The following is a 20,929-nucleotide window of genomic DNA, read 5'->3' on the forward strand; positions in this document are numbered from 1 at the left end:
TTTGCATCCTGCAGACAGGATGCGTTCTGTTCTGTTTTCCACTACATGCTGCAGGAGAGGCCTTCAGTTGTTCTCAGGCCTACATGCCTAAGACTAATTGGGGAAGTCTGTCCAACTTAGGGATGAAGTGTTAGCAAGCCATTTTGGCTGCATATCCAAAGCCACATTCTTTAGTCAACTAACTAGAGAAAGCTGACATGTCTCCTGGGTCATATGTTAATATGGTCTTGAATGAGGGTGGAGGGGAAGCATGTTATTTTTATTGACTCATAAAAACACCACCAAAGATCTTAGTATCAATTAACAATGTTTGGTACAGGAGTAATATACAGGTTGAGCATCCCTAGTCAAAAAATTCAAAATCTGAAATGCTTAAAGTTTATTACATTGTCAGAAGACACAGGAAATGTGATTTTTAAACTTCAAAGAACTACCCACATAGTATACTGAATTATTTAGTGTTAAAATATACCTGGATTAATTTTATGGTTAGGAAGAATAAATTAAAAATAGCACTCTCAGTTCAAGCTATTAACTCTTAGAATATGCTTATGTATGTGTGTTCTAACACATACAATTTATCACTAGTCATGAATTACAGCTTCCCCTGAAATGTGGTTTATTCATTATGGCTCTTTATACCCCAAATCTGTTTTCTAAGTCCCATGTACTTATTTTCTCTGGATAAAATCTAAGTAGGATCTGTGGTCTCTGCAAAATTTGTAAAAGGCCAGTCTACAAAAGCATTTCCAGCATGTCAAAAGATGGTCAAGGTATAGCTAAAACACATCTTTGTTGGATGAGAATGAGAGTTACACAGACATTAATTAAAATTCTAAAAATACATGTTATTTAGTCCCCAAGCCTATGGCCCTATTTTTTTTAATCTATTAATAACAATATTCTCCACCAGAGTAAGTTATCATTGAAAGCCATTTAAATGTCATAGCAAACCAGCTTGAAGCTTACAAAGCCAATTATAGTTGATTACATTACCCAAAAGTATATGAGTTATGCTAGTGGCATACAGTCAGGCTGGTTCATTGAACAATTTTTTTATTGAACATGAGGTTAGCCTGTGGTTCCAAAAGCAAAAACGAACTTTTCTGGAGGATCCTTGGGAGGCTCACAGACAATAAATCACTAATTACGTCCCAGTATAATAAATGTTCTTGTATATTCAAAGCTCCCCAGCAAAGTCAGAAGCACTCACATGGGATGACAGGGATAATGTGTGCTGGTAGCAGGGTGGCCTTAGCCAACTGAAAACAGGTGATAGAAACCAAAACAACGACTTTTTGCTATCTGCCTAGACAATGTACAAACTAGGACTCCAAGGCAGAAGGTAATCAGGTATTTTTATTCAAGGCAACTTCTATGCTTCTCCTCCTTGCACACTGGGATCCCTCCCCCAATTTTTCTCCTTAACTATGGCTGTATTTTTCTCTGAACCTGTGAGGACTGGCATGTTCTAGAAGCTGTCTAGTGAGACTCACTCTGGTTAAATCACAGCACTCAAATTTGGCCCTCTGGGCCCCTCCTCAAGTGGGATTTTTAGAAATACCGTCCTTTAAACAAGTGTGATCAGTCCTAGCCCTCAAGAGTGGAAAGAATATTAGGTCAGAAACCCCAAGAGATCTTAAATGGAAATCAGGTCAGGTAGAACTCTTTTCTACTCTGTGGTAAGTACAGTATTTCTCAAGGTGTGTTAAACTGTATGTTTAAGTAAAATTAATGTCAGATACAGAAAATGGCCATGTTTATAAATAACAAATGCAAAAGAAAAAATTCATAATTTCACATCTAGCATTTCTGGAAAAGAACATTTCAAGTGTGTTATATAATAAAAGGGGCTAAATACTACATATATGCCTATGGTCCTGGCACCGTGGCTAAACATTTTTATAAAAACCAAATATTCAGAAATTTACCAATATTCCCTATGGCAGATTTAAATAAAAAATGGGGTTTTAATTTAAAAAAAAAGGGGGGTCCTCTGTGTGTTTCAAAGGCTTCAGTAAGCTCCAATAGGTCAGAGATTTTTGTCTTGTGTTCATTAATAAATCTCCAGTACCTGGCACATAGGTGCATTAAATATTTGAATGATTATCTGATTTTTTAAAAAAGCAAAACTTTGGAAATAGAGATGAAGAATAGTAAGAGCAATGACAAATTTACTGTGTACTAGGAATTTTGCTAGTAATAGCATTAAAGATCTCACTTAATCCTTATAACATGATAGAATAGGGACTCAAAATCAGGTATTTACAGCTCATAATAAGTAAAGCTAACTTTTAATGAGGGTTTGTATAGTATCCTACGTTTTCAAAGTATACACACAAATTTTATATTATTGGGTGACATTTTCTTCAAAACACAACCATAAAACCTACATCATCAAGTATGTGAAATACGACCATAACAACTTACAGAGCAGTATAAGCCAAGTATAAAAGAGAATACACAAAAGTAATCTGTGACGTTTTTTCCTCTGTCCTTTGTGGGTAAGACTACTGACAACCAATAACACCAAAAATTAATGTATAGCCAAATTAATCAAGGACAATTATTTGTTAAACTTACATAACAATCATGTGGTTGTTTTCATAGTAACGGAGTCTAGTAAAGCAAATGTTTCTATTATTTTATGATATTTTATACTTAACATTTGAATTATCATCTCTAAAATATTAATACTGAGCCATTTTACTTTTTAACAACGAAGTCTCAATGAGAAGAAAATGTGCCAAAATATCCCAAAGTATGAGTTTCTGAAAAAAATCTTTATTAAGAAATATATATAAAAGGGTTTATAAAGAATAGTAAAAGAAATACTCCTGTATGTACCACACAAGTTAAGAACATTATCAGTAGGATGATCATTAACTCACAATCTAAATTGGAACACTTTGAGAAAGAAATGTAGTGCTATCAAAAATTATGCCAGTATACTAAGCATGAACTGGAAATCAGAACCTTTATTATCAGTGGCTTTAGAAGTAACCTGGTTACCCCCTGAAGTTCACATCCCCTCTTCCTACTCTCAAGAGGTAACCAATAAACTAAATATATTTACTCTACTGTTAATGAACATTTTTTTGTTTGTTTTGTTATTGTGGAACATCCTTATACAAATCTCCTGGTATACAAGTAAAGATTTTCTCTACAGTACCGATCTAGGAGTTGAAATTCTCAGTTATATAATAAATGTGTGTTCAATTTTAATACACAATGTGGCAGTAGGTTAGCTAATCATTCACCTATATTTTCTTTTGATTTTTTCCGTTTATTTATATAACTTACACCTCTGTAATCTGTTTTGATTTTAACATATGTGGTGACAATCTAATGTTTTCCCCCTCAAATAACTAATTCTGTATGTTGAATAATCAATCCTTTTTCCAGTTGGTTCAGCATGCTTCCCCTAAAATCAAGTTCTTATACAAATTATAATTTGCTTTAGCCCTACCTACTATGTTCAATTAGGTTGCTAATGTTAACTATATATTATGATGACATTACCAATCAACCCAGGACAAGATAACATACAGCAATTAAGTGACCAGAAGGTTTGTGCCCCTGGATTTATTGTCTTAATAACTCCTGGCCAAAGGCTGTGACAACTTAAGTCTCCTTTTCCTTTGTTTTATCATTGTCAGATTTTTTTTTTTTTAAAGACAGGGCTTTATTCTGTTGCCCAGGCTGGAGTGTAGTGGCGCAATCATGGCTCACTGCAGCCTTGACCTCCTGGGTTCAAGTTATCTTCCCACCCTGGCCTCCCAAAGTGCTGGGATTACAGGCATGAGCCACCACGTGCAGTCGCAGATTTCTTTTAAGCTATTAAAAATTTAGAGGAATGTATTAAGCACCTCTTGTACCCTGGGGTTCTATGAAGGATAGACAGAAAAACCACACTCTTTCCGTAGATGAAACATAACAGACATATTCCTCAGCATTTGAACTCTTGCTATGGGAGTATTTGTTATAATGACTCACAAAAAGTTTTTTTAAAACTAAAATTTGCTATCCTACTTGAAATCTACTCTAATTTCAAGAGTATAACTTGCACTTGTGCACCAGTGGAAACGCACACTTGCACCTGTGAAAACGTTATGCAGGGGTCGGTCCACAGGATCAAGAGTGATTCAATCATATCTAAGCTGTTTTTCCGTCAGAATACTGTCTTCTGCTCAAGTTATTTAAAGCTACTGTTCATTATTTCTATTTTCTTCCCATCTTTTTCTTGAAAATTTAGCCCTGCATACATCCCAGAGTTTGCTTCTGCCATTACACCTGGAAACACAGCTAACCTTGGCCCAGTTTAGATAGCATCCATATTTTGTTGTTTATCTATATTACAGTATAAGCTCCCCGCAGTATAGGACAGCATAATTCAAATCTGATAATGAATAATATCTGAACCCTACATACAACTAATTAATTCATAAAATATTAAAAGGTAATTTTAAAATGTTGTATACTACACAGAAATCCTTGGTGGATGATAAAGTGCTAGCGATACCTGGGAAAACTGGGATTTGCACAGGCAGGAAACACTACTTTTCTCATTTAGAATTATGGAATGTAGGTTAGATGCGATCTGAAAATTCACTACTCAAGAAACTTTTAAATCGTGGATTTGATTCAGGTAACGAGTCCTGAAATTGTAATTTGATAAATGAAACTCACATTCCAGTCTTGCCTCTGAGATTATACCCAGATAATCTCGGAAGTTCTGGGTTTCCCCAAACGTTACTTATAATCTCTGGTTTACTAACAGTGTGCTACATATCACATTAATTGTTTGTGGCTTTTACTATTCTTGAATAGTATATGACTACTGTTTCCCTAATTCTGACAACTGTACACAACAAATGCTCTATAAACAGGAGCTGCTCACCAACATAATAATCAAATATATATGCAAAATTATTTTATTTTAAATGTTGAGAATACGGTATGTGTTAATTCAAAAACTTGAGGCAAATCAAATATTACATAACCCCTAGAACTTGAGACTAGCAAATGTTTATGTATATCAACATGAACACATCATACTGTGGCACATGCTAAGGTAGGTACCTTTCAAAAGGGCCATTTATCTCTCATGAGAAACATGTCAACAAAGAGAAAAAAATAAAGAAGAGGGTCATTTGAGTTTATGACCACAAATAACCTCCTCTTCACAAACAATGCTCATCATTTCGTCTGTTATTCCAAAATCAAAATTCTCCAAATGGATGAGAAAACCAATTTCAGGTAGATCCTGAACTCCACCACCTTACCCTTTTCTTTTAAATGTGCTCCGTGAATATGTAACGCAGAGACAATACAGAAATGAGTAAGACAGGATCACTGCCTTTAACAGCTAGCATAGTGCCTGATATATGGTGTGCACTCAACAGGCCTGTTGAATGAATTCTCCAGCACGTAAAAATTTTTGAGTAACAGCAAATTATTTTATCCACAGAGAAAAAAATTAACTCAAGAAAAATCAAACAATATCTTCTTACCCACAATCTGGAGCTGGACACCACCTGCAATCAGGATCTGCAACAAGCCACCGTCTAAGCATAAACTCTTCGTATTTTTCCATCAAGACATCATCACTTAATATCAAGCGAATATCATGGGGATTAAACCGTTCAGTACATTCTGGGCAACTAATATTAACTCTACTTTCAGAGATTTCTATCCTTAAATATTGTCGTAAGCAATCCACACAAGATCTATGATGACAAGTCATTATATCAGGAAATCTGTCTTTAGAATGCCGCAAAAGGCACAAAGGGCACTCTATGAAGTCTCCAATTTGTTTGCTGATGGAAGTTAATCCATTGTCAGAAGAGGTATTTGTAGAGAAAATGGAGTTCTTATCAGTACACATTTCAGAATGTATACTTTCAATACTTGCAATTCCATCCACCCCGCCATTTAGCTCCCTTGATTTACGTTTGCTATCTTTTTTCCTCCGAAACAGGGAGCCTATTGAAATTCTTCTTTTTTTGGGTGCCTTTTTGACTGAAGGCAAGCTCACAGATGAAGCAGAGGACTGAAGATCTCGATCTGAACCCATTTGCCGATGTAAACTCATGTCTAAAATGTTTGTTAGAATTGAGTCAGGGTCAGTGTTTACACACAGCCCTTCATTATATTTAGAGATAAAACCTATTTCTTGTTCTTGCATTCAGAGTAAGTCATGATGTAAGAATATTCTACTTGGTTCTTTCAGAGAATTCTTCAAAAGTTCGATTTACAGAAGACTGTTATCACGGATGTTCTGAAAAACAAAAAATAAAAAAATCAAGATCATTTAATTATGTTCTTAGTTTGTATATTTTCATAAATATCAAATTTCAAACAAGTATGTTCCTTAACCATTAGTAGCTGTTGTTTTTTTAAATAAGGCCAATTTATCAAATAGTCTATAAGAAACTACAAGACTAATGCTGAAATAACAAAAAGGGCATTCTTTAATCTTAATAAAAGATTCTAGATTTGAGCTGACCTAATTATTCTTAAAATCTTAGAAAAAAACTTCTGGTCATTATCACTCTGACTTCAATGATTTCTCACTGCCTTTAGCAGGTCTTTCTGTTGTTGTTTATAACTGACAATCAAGTATACATGCAAATACAAAGGGCTAAGAATAGCTTACATAATCTTGCAGAACAAAGTGGGGAAAGGGCTCTAACGCCGCTAGATATAATATTATAAAGTTACAGTAATCAGATAGTGTGCTATGCCACAAGGATGAATACAAAGATCAGTGGAACAGAAAGTAGTCCAGAAAAAGTCCCATATAGGCCGGGCGTGGTGGCTGACGCCTGTAATCCCAGCACTTTGGGAGGCCAAGACGGGTGGATCACGAGGTCAGGAGATTGAGATCATCCTGGCTAACACAGTGAAACTCTATCTCTATTAAAAATATAAAAAATTAGCCGGGCATGGTGGCGGGTCCCTGTAGCCCCAGCTACTCCAGAGTATTCTTCTGAGGCAGGAGAATGGCGTGAACCGGGAGGCGGAGCTTGCAGTGAGCCGAGATTGCGCCACTGCACTCTAGCCTGGGCGACAGCGTGAGAGTCCATCTCAAAAATAAATAAATAAAATAAAATAAAATAAAAGTCCTACACACACACACACACACACACACACGAGACTTGATTTATGACAAACGTGATGTTGCTGAGGACTGAGAATAAATGGCCTTTAAAAAAAGAAAAGTACTATGTCTACCGGTTATCCACCTGAGAAAAGAAAGGAAACTTGATGGATGGATGGCTTGCCCATATATGAAAATCAATTACAAATGGTTTACAGATCTGAATGTAAAGCTTCTAGGAGACAAGAGAAGAGACTATTTCAATGGAAAAATTCTTAAACAGAACATACAAGAATACCAACCATAAAATAAAAGACTGATAAATTGGACTAGAATAAAATCAACAGACAGTATTAAGGGTATGGGAGGAGACTTTTGCCACATATAACTAATAAAGGCACAGTGCCCAGACTATGTAAAAAATGCTTACAAATCAATAAGAAAACATATACAATCCAATAGAAAAATAGGCAGGGGCATTTCACAAAAGCATATGAAAAGTGCTCAACATCATCAGTCATCAGGAAAAAACACATTAATGCCCCATTCAGAGACTACAACACACCTAATAGGATGGCTAAAATTAAAAGACTGTCATTTCTAAGTGTTAGCAAGGATGTGGAGGAATAGGAACTCTCTTACACTACTGGTGGGAGTGTAAAATGGCACAACTACTTTGGAAAACTGTTTAACAATATCTATAAAATTGGCATACAGCGATAACCTATTACCCAACAATTTTATTCCTAGAAAGGAAGGAATAAGAAAAATGACATACTTAACAATGCTCACAATAGCATTGGTAATAATATTCAAAATATTGGAAACAACCATATTTTTATCAGCAATAGAATGAATACATAAATTGTGGTATATTCACACTCTAAAGCAATGAAACAATGAAAAGAAACAAAATACTGCTACACACAAGACAGGACTCTCATACAAAAGAGTATGTGGTATAATTCTATTTATATAAAGTTCCAAACAGAGAGAATTAATGTACAATGTTAGGAGTCAGGATTGTGGCTACATTTTATGGTAAGGCACAAAGGGAACTTTTTTTTTTTTTTTTTGAGACAGAGTCTGGCTCTGTTGCCCAGGCTAGAGTGCAATGGCGCAATCCCAGCTCACTGCAACCTCCACCTTCCGGGTTCAAGCAATTCTCCTGCCTCAGCTGGGATTACAGGCATGCGCCACCATGTCTTGCTAATTTTTGTATTTTTAGTAGAGACAAGGTTTCACCATGTTGGTCAGGCTGGCCTCGAACTCCTGACCTCAAGTGATCCGCCCTCCTTGGCCTCCCAAAGTGCTGGGATTACAGACGTCAGACACAATGCCCAGCCAAACTTTCTTAATATGTGCAGTATGCATAGTGTCTACAAAGGTAAGTTCACTTTGTGATACATATATGACCCAGAAACTCATGATTAATGTGCCTTTTTCTATGTGTTTTTTCCTCCTATGGCTTACCTCATAATTAACATATGTTTTCTGGAAAAACATTTCACTCAAACAAACTTCACTCATGTTCCTCAGTTTATATTTTCCCTCACAAACACAGGATAGATAAGGAACAGAGAGCTCAATCTATACAAATATAGTTATGCATCACTTAATGATGGCGATACATTCTGAGAAATGTGTCATTGATTTTGTTGTGTGATCAGAGTGCAATTACACGAACGTAGATGTTATAGCCTATTACACACCTAGGGTATACTGTATAGATTATTGCTCCTAGGCTACAAACCTGTACAGTATGTTACTGTAGTGAATAATGGAGGCATCTGCAACACAATGATATCTGTGTACCTAAACATAGAAAAGGAATGTTTCATTCCTTTGGCTCTCCAATATCCTGCCAGTGCCTCACATTGAGTAAATCCAACCAGAAGCCAACTGCCTCTAAGTCAGTCCTTCTAGTCAACCTCCTGAGGGGGGCACAGAGCAGGGTAGAGAAGGGTGAATGAGAGTAGATCTGGACATGCAAACAAAAAACATCCAGTGTTGTATGTTTAAAGAAGAGAACTTGGGAGTCAAAAGACCTGGCTCAGCTATTTTTTGTTATCATATCCTAGATAAGATACATTCCTGAATCAGCGATCAGGACCACAAAATATGGATACCACTCACCTCAAATAGATGTTCTAAGAATAATGTGAAATTGACATGTGTTAAACATGCCTAACAAACCTGGCACTGTACTAAATGTTAGCTGAAATGGAATGTAACGTAACTTAGTGCTTTACAAAATGTGTACCTTACAGCAAGTGCTTAATATTAAATGAATGAATGATGCTTTTCAGTTGCTATTACTCTGTGATCCTTAAACCATACAGCCTTACTACATCCAGTTTTTTAACTGTGGAAAGACAAGGACCTTTTACCTTCAGAAGTGCTTCAGGATTCGTAAAACATGTTAAGTATCCTGACACTACAACTTCAAGAATTATACATTTATAATATCCCACCAATAAACATCTTCTAACCACAAACACTTCAGCAGGATCTAACAGCCACCTATGTGCCTAAATGATTTACGCATCATTAGACAGGTATTCTGGAAATGAAGGTAGGGCAAAAAGTTTGCATACATAGAAAACACTTACTTCCCAAGAGGAAAATCTACTACATGATCAAATAACAGTTTTTGCTTCTGTTATTCAGCGAAAATTAGGTTTCTTCTGTCACTTCTCAAACAGCTTAAAATATGCAGAAAATCCAGTAATTTTGTGCTGATGGTCAAAATACTAAATCTAGAGCAGTGTACCTATGTCTTCTAATTTTAATTTGTTTTTTAGATGTCTGACATCCAGATGTATGGTACTTCTAAAATAAGCATGCAATAAAAGCAGCATGTGACAATATTTACTAGCAGTGTTGAAGAGAACCGAAAGAGGACAAAGTCTTTTTTTTTTTTTTAAGTAAAGATGGAATAGGTACAGAGAATTCCCAGCAGAGTTTCTACTGATCACTAACTTGGTGACTACAGAAGCTTGAAGCTATTCCATACTCAAGTGAAAGTGTCAATAAACACAACAAATAAAAAAGACTATTTTAAATGCTGCATTCTGTATTACAAAATAATAACAGACTATTAAACTTCAGCACATGCTTATGCTGAGAAGATGAAAGAAGATGAAGAATAAAGAAAACAAATTTAACTTTAATGGCTATGTATTTGTATGTGAGATTGGGAATCCACGAGGAACATTTGCTTTGATGGGAAATATATTTTTAGTATTTTCTCACTACAACTCATTTACATTTCACTTTCTGTGAACTAGGCACATGTTCATATCCTGCTACAGCACTTTCCTTATTGATGTGTAAGACATAGTTCTATTTAATAAAGAGCCTTGCTATCATGTGGGTATGTGTGTGTATATGTATAAATTGTATTTGACTACATGGCAATTTTCCAATGCAGAAATTTCAAATGTTTTTAACGTGCTCAGATTCACATATCTTTATGACTTTTGACTTCTACATCAGCCTTAGAAAAAGCCTTGCCCACTCTAAGATTGTATTTTTAAAATTCCTTCACATGTTTTCTACTGGTAATTTGATAGTTTATGAATAAGTAGAGATCAAAATTTGTTTTCTAAATGGCAAGCCAGTTACCTCAACACTAGTTACTGAATAATGATCTTTCCTCCATGCCCCACCCCCTACATACACACTGATTTAATTTTCTAATTTCTTATTTTTTATTTTTGAGACAGGGTCTCACTCTGTTGCCCAGGCTGGAGTGTAGTGGCACGAGATCACTACAACCTTCACCTCCCAGGTTCAAGTGATTTTTGTGCCTCAGCCTCGAGAGTAGCTGGGACTACAGGCATGCGCCACCATCCCCAGCTAATTTTTGTATTTTTTAAGTAACAATGCAGTGTTGACATACTGGCCAGGCTGGTCTCGAACTCCTGTCCTCAAGTAATCTGCCCAGCTCAGCCTCCCAAAGTGCTGGAATCATAGATGTGAGCCACCGCGCCTGGCCAATACACTGATTCAACAAGTCACTTCCTGGTGTAAGAATCTTCTACTATCTAGGTGGTATGGACTTCTAAAATAATCCCTTGAAATGGAATACCAAAATGTTTTGTTCCAATTTGTACTACAACTCGCCAGAAAGGTATTTCCCTGAATTCTCACCAGCATCCTTTATAAGAGTTTTTTCTTTCTTTGAGTAGCAAAAAATACACACTTTAATTTCTATTTCTTTGATTGCCAAACAATTTAAACATTTGTTCACATGCACTGTCCTCTTCACTACTTCTATGTTTTATTTGTTCACATTTTATGCCCATTTTTACACTGGAATATCAATGCTCCTCTTTGATTTTAAACAATATTTACTTTCTCTAAACACTTGTCCTTCAATTTTGTGATGTTTTGAAGTACAGTTGTCTAAGTTTTTAATTTAGTAACATCTAACAAGGTCCTTTATAAATTTTTCCATTGCTCTATAGGCTTACAAAGTCTTCTTTTGGAGGATGAAACCTAATTGTTACATATTTACTTTCTGGTATTTTTCATTCTTTCTTGTGCAGCGGTGCCCAAACTTTTTGGCACCAGGACCAATTTCACAGAAGACAATTTTTCCACAGATGGAGGTGGGGAGTGGGAGCGGGGATGGTTTCATCAGGCATTATATTCTCATAAGGAGTGTGTGATCTAGATCCCTCGAGTGCAGTTCACAATACTCCTATGAGAAATGAACGCTGCCACTGATCTGACAGGAAGCGGAGCTCAGACAATAATGCTCACAGCTGCTCGCCTCCTGCTGCGTGGCCCAGTTCTTAACAGGCCACACACCGTGGCCCAAGGGTTGGGGAGCCCTGTTCTTGTGGATCCACTTTTCATCTGGTGTCATGTATCTTCAGCCTCAAGAACTTCCATTAGCATTTTTTGCTACACAGGTCTCCTAGCAATGAATTCCTTCAACTTTCATCTGGGAAAAAAAAAAGTTATTTCACCTTCACTTTTTATGGATATTTTTGCTGAATACAGAACTCCAGGTTGATATCTTTATCCTTTCAGGACTTTAAATAGGTTATTACATTGTCTTCTGGCCTCCATTGTTTCTGACAAGTCATCTTTCCTGATATTTTAATTCCCCTGTATAGAATGTGTCTTTTTTTCCTTTGCTTGCATTCAACATTGTTTTCCATCTTGGATGTTCAGTAGTTTGAGAAAGATGTGCCTAGATGTGGTTTTCCTTATATCTATCCTGCTTGGCGTTCACAGAACTTGTTGAATTTGAAGTTGATTTAAACCAAATAAAGGAATTCGGGGGAAATTATTTAAGTATTTTTTACTATACTGTCTCTGTCTGTCTGTCTGTCTGTCTCTCTCTCTCCCCCCCCCCCCCACTCCTGGAATTCTAATTATTTGTATGTTAGTTTGATTTCTGTCCCTGGAGAAACTGAGGCACTATTCTTTTTTGTAATCTTTTTTTCTTTGTTCGGTAGACTGGCAAATTTTTATTGATTTATCTTCCACTTCATCAACTTTTTCTTCTGCTGTCTCCAATCTGCTGTTAAATCCATCCAGTGAAATTTTCATCTTAGATACTGGACTTTTGGGTTCTATAATATCTCATTGTTCTTTTTTTATAGTTTCCATTTCTCTGATGAGATTACCCAGTCACTATGATATTTCCCCCTTTAAGTCCTTAAAATATTACAGTTGCTATAGTCTGTCTGCTACTTGTGGGGTCTGTTACCTATTTTTGAGGGGGTCTTGACATGGAATGAACCATATTTTCCTCCTTACTTACATGTCTAGTAATTGCTTATTATAAACTGGATATTGTAGATATGTTATAGAGGCTCTGTAGTCTCTTATCTTCTCCTGAAGAGTGAGGACTTTTATTATACTGGGCAGTTAAGTCACTGGCTAGTCAACATGAACTTCTGAAAGCTTGGTTTTATGCTCTCTTAGAGTAGATCTGTGGAAAGCACCCATGTTTACCAATCCCTTCTATCTTGGTGGGAATCAAACACCAAATTCCGTCACCCCTGCAAAAGCCATCAGCTAAAATCTCTATTTAGTTTTTTCTGCCTGCCAGCTGTTGTTTTCCACTGAACTCCTTGGAATCTCCCAAGCACACTTCTAGGGGACATCTAGGCATCTGAAGGGAGTTTACCCATAGATTTTTGGGCTACTTACCATAACTCCCTCCTTTCTGGGATTTATCCTATTTTTGGCCACTTAACTCCTTCCCCTGATACTTCAAGCCAGTAAGACTCCGACTTTCTGCTTGACTTTCAGCTGCCCTACACTATATAGACTATTCTTTAGGGGGAAAGATGTATAAATTTTTTAAGGAAAACATCTGGCAGTTTTCCAAAGGATATCTTCATCTAGGCTTTGAGATACAGTATTCTTGAATTTGTACAGAATGCTGTCACAAGGAATTTTAGCCTACTTATGCATCCATGATCTCCACAATATAACTGCTTACCAGACTGCTCTTTAAAAATGATCCTTTAAAAGATTTTCTTTCATTATTCAATACCTGGAACTGTAAGGTCTTCTACGAATGACTAAATCTGTTAAACTTTTTGCCTTATTTGCTCCAAGTAACCTGTGTAAGTATTAATTCATTTACTCTTTCAACAAATATGTTCAGTGCCTATCACGTGCCAGATACTCTTGTAAGTGCTGGATAGTGAACAAAATAGACAAGAGTCTATTTGTTCTGTGGAACTTTCATTCTAGTACATTTAAGCATTGAACAGATACTTCAGATGATATCTTCTCCAAAGAGTAACATGAATAACTTTGCAAGGATCTAAATTTTAATGAAGTAACTCCCTCTTTTCTAAGCATAATTTTAAAGGAAAAAAATTGATTTTTATTTGGGCATATATAGTAGTCCCATAATTGAAACCAGTATTTATTAAAATCCATTTTAAAGCTTTCTTCCTAATAGAGTTTAGATACTTTTGACAGCACTCTATTTTTCGTAGTTACAATGGTTTTCTAATACCCGAACATTCCAGTAGACAATTTAAGTTGCACAAAAGAAACCACTATTTATCTAACCAAATGATCTAGTATAGAGAATATTCATTTTGCTCACTGGGCATAACTTTAGGAACCAATATTAGCAGATAAAAGGTGGGGAAATCCTCAACCCTAGACTCACTATTTTGGATCTGCTCAGCCTCTGGTGCTACATAAAGGTTCCTAAGGCAATGAAAAAAGGAAGTATCTGTCTTTGTGTAGCATTTACTATATGTAGTGTTGCAAACACCACCTCATCAAATTTAAATACAGCTATGTACAATTTAATGTAGTAGCTGACTACCAAAAAATAGATAATTATCATAAGCCACCCTTTGATCAGACCACAACTTTAAGTGATCTACTAGAAATGATATATTTCTACCCAAGCTAATTTTGGCCCAAACTAAATAGAGTTTTTATAAATCTGAATCATATCATTAAGAGAAGTATGAGACATTAAGCTAGATTCTCATGTATCGCTTTCTCTTAAGAGATAAATCACTGAAGTTCATTATAATAAAGTTTGCTATTACTCAAAAATCTCATTTAAATGTTATTTTTAAGTTACGTCATTCATGATCTATGCTTACTTATGAGACTTGCTTAAGAACCTCAAATTTAGAAATGTCATTATTTTCCTCTAAGAAATTGATTCCCCAATATAACTACCAAATTCAGATACAAAGCAGCAATGCATTCTCTGGGCATTATTCTTTTTTTTTTTTTTCTTTTTCTTTTTTGAGACACAGTCTCACTCTGTCGCCTGGGCTAGAGTGCAGTGGTGCGATCTCAGCTCACTGCAACCTCCGCCTCCCGATTTCAAGCCATTCTCGTGCCTCAGTCCCCCTAGTAGCTGGGACTACAGGCACGTGCCACCATGCCTGGCTAATTCTTGTATTTTTAGTAGAGATGGGGTTTCACCATGTTAGCCAGGCTGGTCTCCAACTCCTGGCCTCAAGTGATTTTCCCACCTCAGCCTCCCCAAGTGCTGGAATTACAGGCATAAGCCACTGCACCCAGCCTCTGGGCATTATTCTTACTGCCCAGGTAATAGTATTTATTAAACATCTCTTTCTACAGCCTATTAAACTAAAAATATAACAAGCACAATACATTTTTAGAAAAAAATTAAAATGCTTAAAAATAACAGTTAATGCATGGACTGGCTTCAGAGAAATCCATGAAATCTCAAAGTGTATGTTAAACTGTGAATATATGTATATTCTAGTCACAGGATACATCCACAGCTTTCAACACATTCTCCAAGGAGTCTAAAGTACAATGAAAGGTTAACTGTTAACACTAAGATGTCAGATTTAACTTGTCAGTAAAAGTTAACAGTTTCTGTAAATCCTTCCTACTCTTGCTAATTTATATTATTAGTACAACATTCACGGCTGTACCAATTATAAGCTCAGTTAGAAAATACTTCTATTCCATTAGAAGCATTCCAGTTGAAGTTGCAACTATCTGCACAAGAGTTAAGTTTTTGGGAAGGTTAAAAAAAAACTTTCATCCCTAAACGAAGTCTCCGATTCATCACACAAGAATAAACATTACGTGGATAGATGGCCCAGACTAACCCATCACATGTATTGAAAACAAAAATCATATAAATAAAGGTTAATCAATATTGTATATTCAAAGGACAGGTGACCATAAATATGTCCATAAAGATATTATAATGCTATTGTGTCATCTTTACTTAAAATGGCAATTACCACCAAAAAAATTTTCAAGCTGATTATTCCCTATGAGGTAAGTCAATTAATAATCTATTTAAAATGTATTAATAACAGACACGAAGAGGTTAAGACATTTAATGCCCAATGCGAAAGAAAGTAATGGTACTAGACATACAATCTAAATATCTTTCAATTATTTCAATGTGTCCTTAGAAGCATGAGCACATAATATACAGATCTAAGGAAACCTAGATTCTATTATCTCTACCAAGTGGTTTTCTTCCTGTTGTTCAGAAAGGCCCTCTCTGTATCATCTGTAAAATGGGGAAAATAACATTGTGAAGAGATGCTGTTATATGCTTATCTGCTTCATTTTCCTCCTGAGCACAAAGCAGGGCTACATTTTCCCATTCCACTTATGGCTAGGTGTGGCCATGTTATTAGTCCTGGCCAATGCAATCTGAGTATAATAATGTATGCCCTTTCAAGGACTGACCTCTACATCATCCCTGAAAACAACCCTCAAGCTCTCTTTCTCTTCACACAATGGCTGGCTGAATGGAGTAATTCCAGTGGGTGACTATAAGCAGAACTTAGAGGACAGAGAAGTCACAAGATGGAAAGAATCTGGATACCTGAGTACTCCACATGGTTTTTTGTGTGAATGAGAAATAAATTGTTATTGTGTTCCACCATAAGATTTTGGGTTTTCTGTTACAATTACCTATCTTACCCACCTTAAAGTTGGAAAATATAATGAGGTAACAAAATTTAGATTAACTTGGGGGGAAAGGTTTTTCAAATGCTATACAAATATGGGGTAATGATAGAGTACCTTTTATTGAGTGAGTAAAGCATGCACTTTGGAGTCAGTATATCCTGAGTTCAAGTTCAGCCTCTGAAACTTACATTAAGTATGTGACATTGAGTTAGATTACTAAGACTCAGTTTCTTTGATTGTAAAATGGGAATTACAGTACCTATAGTCCATAAAGATTAAATAAAATAACACATCAAGAATTCAGTAAAGGGTATGGTACATATAAATCACTTAAATATTACCTGTAAGTACACTCATCTGAGAAGATAGCACAAATATATCTAAATTTACCATGTATTGGGTAAAAAAAAACTTATCACACATTAGGTTACAAATAAAAACAAATGCTTGCCTCTGAAATGGCTTCCCTAATGTAATCAGAATAGCCACTTGGAAGTTTGGAATACATTATTAAAGTACACGAATTTCTCAAAGGTAAATATAAATGTACAGCTAGTACAAACTTACCTCAAGTGGTCTAATATTAAAAATGGAATAAATATTTTTAATTCAACTACTTATAAATAAGGAGATGGGGCTAATACAACTTATAATCAGCGTAGGCAAGTATCAGTTTCCAACAAGTTCTTTAGAAAGTAAACACTTACCAAGACCCAGATATACTCTCTTGGGTTCTAGCCTTAAGACAGTTTCTATAATCTCTCAGAAACAGAAACTCAAAGTTCAGAATAAGCTATTCCCATAAGCCACAAAGCCTCCCAAAAGAGGTATTTTTTAAACAGCTTGACAGTCACGCACCTGCCACATTTACCTGTTTAAGCCTATATCTGATTGGGAGAAGAACAAAATGGTGCTTTGTGGTTTTAATAATACTCATTACAAGTAATATTCATTACTCAAGTCATTACAGAAAGTAAGCTGCTGCAGAAAGGAATAAAGCATTACTCATCCAATTTCCCCGGTAAAAAACATTTTGGTTAGCTTATTCCAGGCCCTCTTTGACAAGAAGAGCAAACAATACAGCATTAGGGAAACCACAGGAAAAGCAGAGTGCAAAATGCCAGGTATGATCAAGTGCCCAGAGACATGTAAGTTTTTAAATAGGGTTTAAAAAGATACCTAGCTGTCAAAAATGTCCTTCAATTGGTTAAAATAGACATTGCTGAAGAGAGACTAATTTGAATGCTGCATATCCAAAGGAAAACAGACACATTTTGCTTACTGTGTCTCTTGGTTCTCAACAGAAGGGAAACACTGACCTAGTATTAGATCTTAACCAAGTTTGTCTACGTTTTTGAATTTTAACTTCCATATTCAAAAACTAAGGTGATTAAGACCAGATAATGTCTAGGGTCCCTTAGTTCCAAAAGACTATGATGATAATATACAAATATATAGGCAGTTTTAATACACAGAATACTCTAGGTTAAGTAGATGATTATAATCTTCTAGGATAAACAAATAATTGTTGTTTCTGTTCTTTACAAAATGTCTCCAAATTCTCCCAAGTATTAGTACACCCTTCTTAGTAAATTCAGTGTGAAAGTGAATTTTACCAAGTCTCATGATTAATCTGATTCTACTATTCGGACAATTAGAAGTATCAAGTGTTTGGACTGGGTGCAGTGGCTCATGCCTATAATCCCAGCAGTTTGGGAGACCAAGGTGGGCAGATCACCTGAGGTAAGTAGTTCGACACCATCCTGGCCAACATGGTGAAACACTGTCTCTACTAGAAATACAAAATTAGCTGGGTGTGGTGGTACATGCCTGTAATCCCAGCTACTTGGGAGGCTGAGGTAGAAGAATTGCTTGAACCCGGGAGGCGGAGGTGAAGTAAGCCAAGATTGTGCCATTGCACTCCAGCCTGGGTGACAAGAGCAAAACTGTCTCAAAAAGAAAAAAAAAGTATTAAGTGTTTGGACTAATCTTATCCTAACCACTTTCTCTGGATATCCCTCAACTCCATACAAATTATTGATTAACAGTAGCATCCCACCTCTCCAATTCTGGAAGCTCATTTGTCTCTTTCTCCTAAAGGACACCATGAGTAAGGGGGAGGGAAGACCTCTGGTTAGCGAAATCATTGTGTGTGCATGTAATTGTATGATATATGTACATAAGAGAGAGAGTGTAATCTGTAAGAGGTGTTTGGGAGAGATCTATTTTCTTCAAACTAAAAGTAATTCTCAGATGGAACACTATCTCCTGGGAACCAAGAGGCACAATAAGCAAAATGCATCTGTTTCCCTTTGGGTATGTAGTATTCAAATTAGCTTCTCTTTACACAAGTCTCCTCAAAATGACATTAAAAACTCATGTACAAAGGAAATATTATTAACTGTATAAGGAAAGAAAAGGGAGTATTTTCTAAAGACAGAAAAATCTAGGTAATAATTACACAGCAGGCAAACAATTATAAAGGTTTATCTCTGTTACAGTTTTCTTATTGAGAATTCAAAAGCAACAAAATCAGCTGGGCATGGTGGCTCATGCTTGTAATCCCAGCCCTCTGAGAGGACAAGACAGGCATATTACTTGAGCTTAGGAGTTCAAGAGCACCCTGGGCATCACAGTGAAACCCCTTTCTACAAAAACTACACAAATTAGCTGGGTGTGGCGGTGCACACCTGTAGTCCCAGCTACTTGGGAGGTTGAGGTGGCAGGGTTGCTTGAGCCCAGGAATTCCAGGCTGCAGTGAGCTATGATCACACCACTGCATTCCACCCTGGGTGACACAGTGAGACCCTGTCTCTGAAAAAATGAAATAGAAAAGAATTAAAAAATAAAAAAACAAAAGCATCATAATCAGTTTAACTACAATTCCAAAACAGACTATTAAATTAGATGTATCAGATATTTAACTAGTCAACTCCTGGGAGACAGTAATCCAAAGACTAATTTGAAAAAGTAGCCATCAAAAGACAGAGTGGGTCTTTAAGTAAGTCAAGAAGATACAAAGAGTGAAAAGGCTACAAATTCTGGACCTATTTCACACACACGAAAAAACTAGCCATGTAAAAGTCCATGTGCTCATGTACTTACTTGCTCTTCTCAAGAGGCTGCACCAACTTTATGTGGCTGTGAAACCTATCTTTCTAGTGACACTAGCATTCTAATCTAACCTATTTTGTAAGTGAGAAAACTGAAGTTTAGAGCTACTAGGTTCGATGTATCACCACTAGTCACATGATGCTATTTAAATTAAAATTAAATTTTAGTTCCTCAGTTGTGCTAGTCACATTTCAAATGCTCTACAACCATAGGCTATTGGCTACCATACTGGACTGAACAGGTCTAGAACATTTCCTTGACCACAGAAAGTTCTATCACACAGCACTAGTCTAGAGATGTGACTTACCCACACAGCTAAAGTGGCAGAGCTAAAGGCTCAGTGTTCTTCCTACTATCTTACTGCCTAGACTAGCCCTTCATTAATCACCTGGTATCCAAATTACCACATCACCTTCTTTGTTAAAGTCTGCTTACAAATTTCCACTGGTTTCCCTGAGATGAAGAATAAATTTCAAGCTTCCTGTGGCATTAAAAGCCCTCCACAGTCCAACCTGTTTCTCACTGTTCTACATAAAAACCCACTTTAGCCAACTGACCTAGTTGTTAAATATCTTAACAAAACATACATAGTTTCACCTCTATGAATTTTCCTAAGCCTTTGTCTCTGCCTAGAGTATTATTTTCCATCTTCTGTGCTAGTCCTACTCCTCTTTCAAGGCCCAACTCCTATCTTATCTCCACTATCATTCTAGGTCAGTAACTATAAATAAGCATTACTAAAAGTTACTCCATGCTCTTATATACAAATTTACAATTTTCTAAATATCGTCTAAATATTTTAATATCCTTCTCTACTAAAAGGTGGGGAAAAAGTTTGGCAGAGGAAAGGAGATCAGTGTCTGTGTGGTGTTTATTACTATTTTAAACAGGGTGATCAGAGTCTCATCGAAAGGGTGGCATTTAGCAGAGACCTAAAGGAGGTAAAAGAGGTGTTAGCTATGTGGAAATCTAGGGAAAGAGCATCCAAAACACAGAACAGCCACTGCAAAGGCCCTAAGGGAGGAATGGGTCTGGTATGCTCAAGGAACAGCCAGGAGGCCCTAATATGACTGAAAATAAATGAGCAAGGCAAAGACTATCTGAGATACATGAGAATGCCAGGTTGTGTGGGGTTAAGGCCACTGTAAGGACTTTGGCTTTTAAGTGAGACAGGGAAACTTATGGGGTTTCTAAAGTGACAGAGATAGTTTACAATCTAAGAGTTTAAGAGGATCATTCTGGTGTTGTGAACAGATAGAGGTATCAAGGATGGAGCATGGAGAACAGTTT

At 36.4% G+C, this 20,929-nt stretch overlaps 1 protein-coding gene across 6 annotated transcripts in view; it reads right to left on the reverse strand.

Moving 5' to 3' along the window:
- Positions 1-20,929, reverse strand: part of RNF19A (ring finger protein 19A, RBR E3 ubiquitin protein ligase) — a 78,226-nt gene that overhangs the window by 25,024 nt on the left and 32,273 nt on the right. For 4 of the 6 annotated variants that reach the window (XM_025394114.1, XM_025394117.1, XM_025394112.1 and 1 more), the window contains one exon: positions 5,514-6,280. In XM_025394114.1, coding sequence (XP_025249899.1) covers positions 5,514-6,187 — 674 coding nt within the window. In that variant the 5' untranslated portion in view covers positions 6,188-6,280. Of the gene's footprint in view, positions 1-5,513; positions 6,307-19,215; positions 19,340-20,929 lie in introns of those variants that run through there. The other 2 variants (XM_025394113.1, XM_025394116.1) reach the window with 2 other exon arrangements.

This window comes from Theropithecus gelada, chromosome 8 (assembly GCF_003255815.1).
Source record: "Theropithecus gelada isolate Dixy chromosome 8, Tgel_1.0, whole genome shotgun sequence".
In the NCBI taxonomy this organism is placed as follows: domain Eukaryota; kingdom Metazoa; phylum Chordata; class Mammalia; order Primates; family Cercopithecidae; genus Theropithecus; species Theropithecus gelada.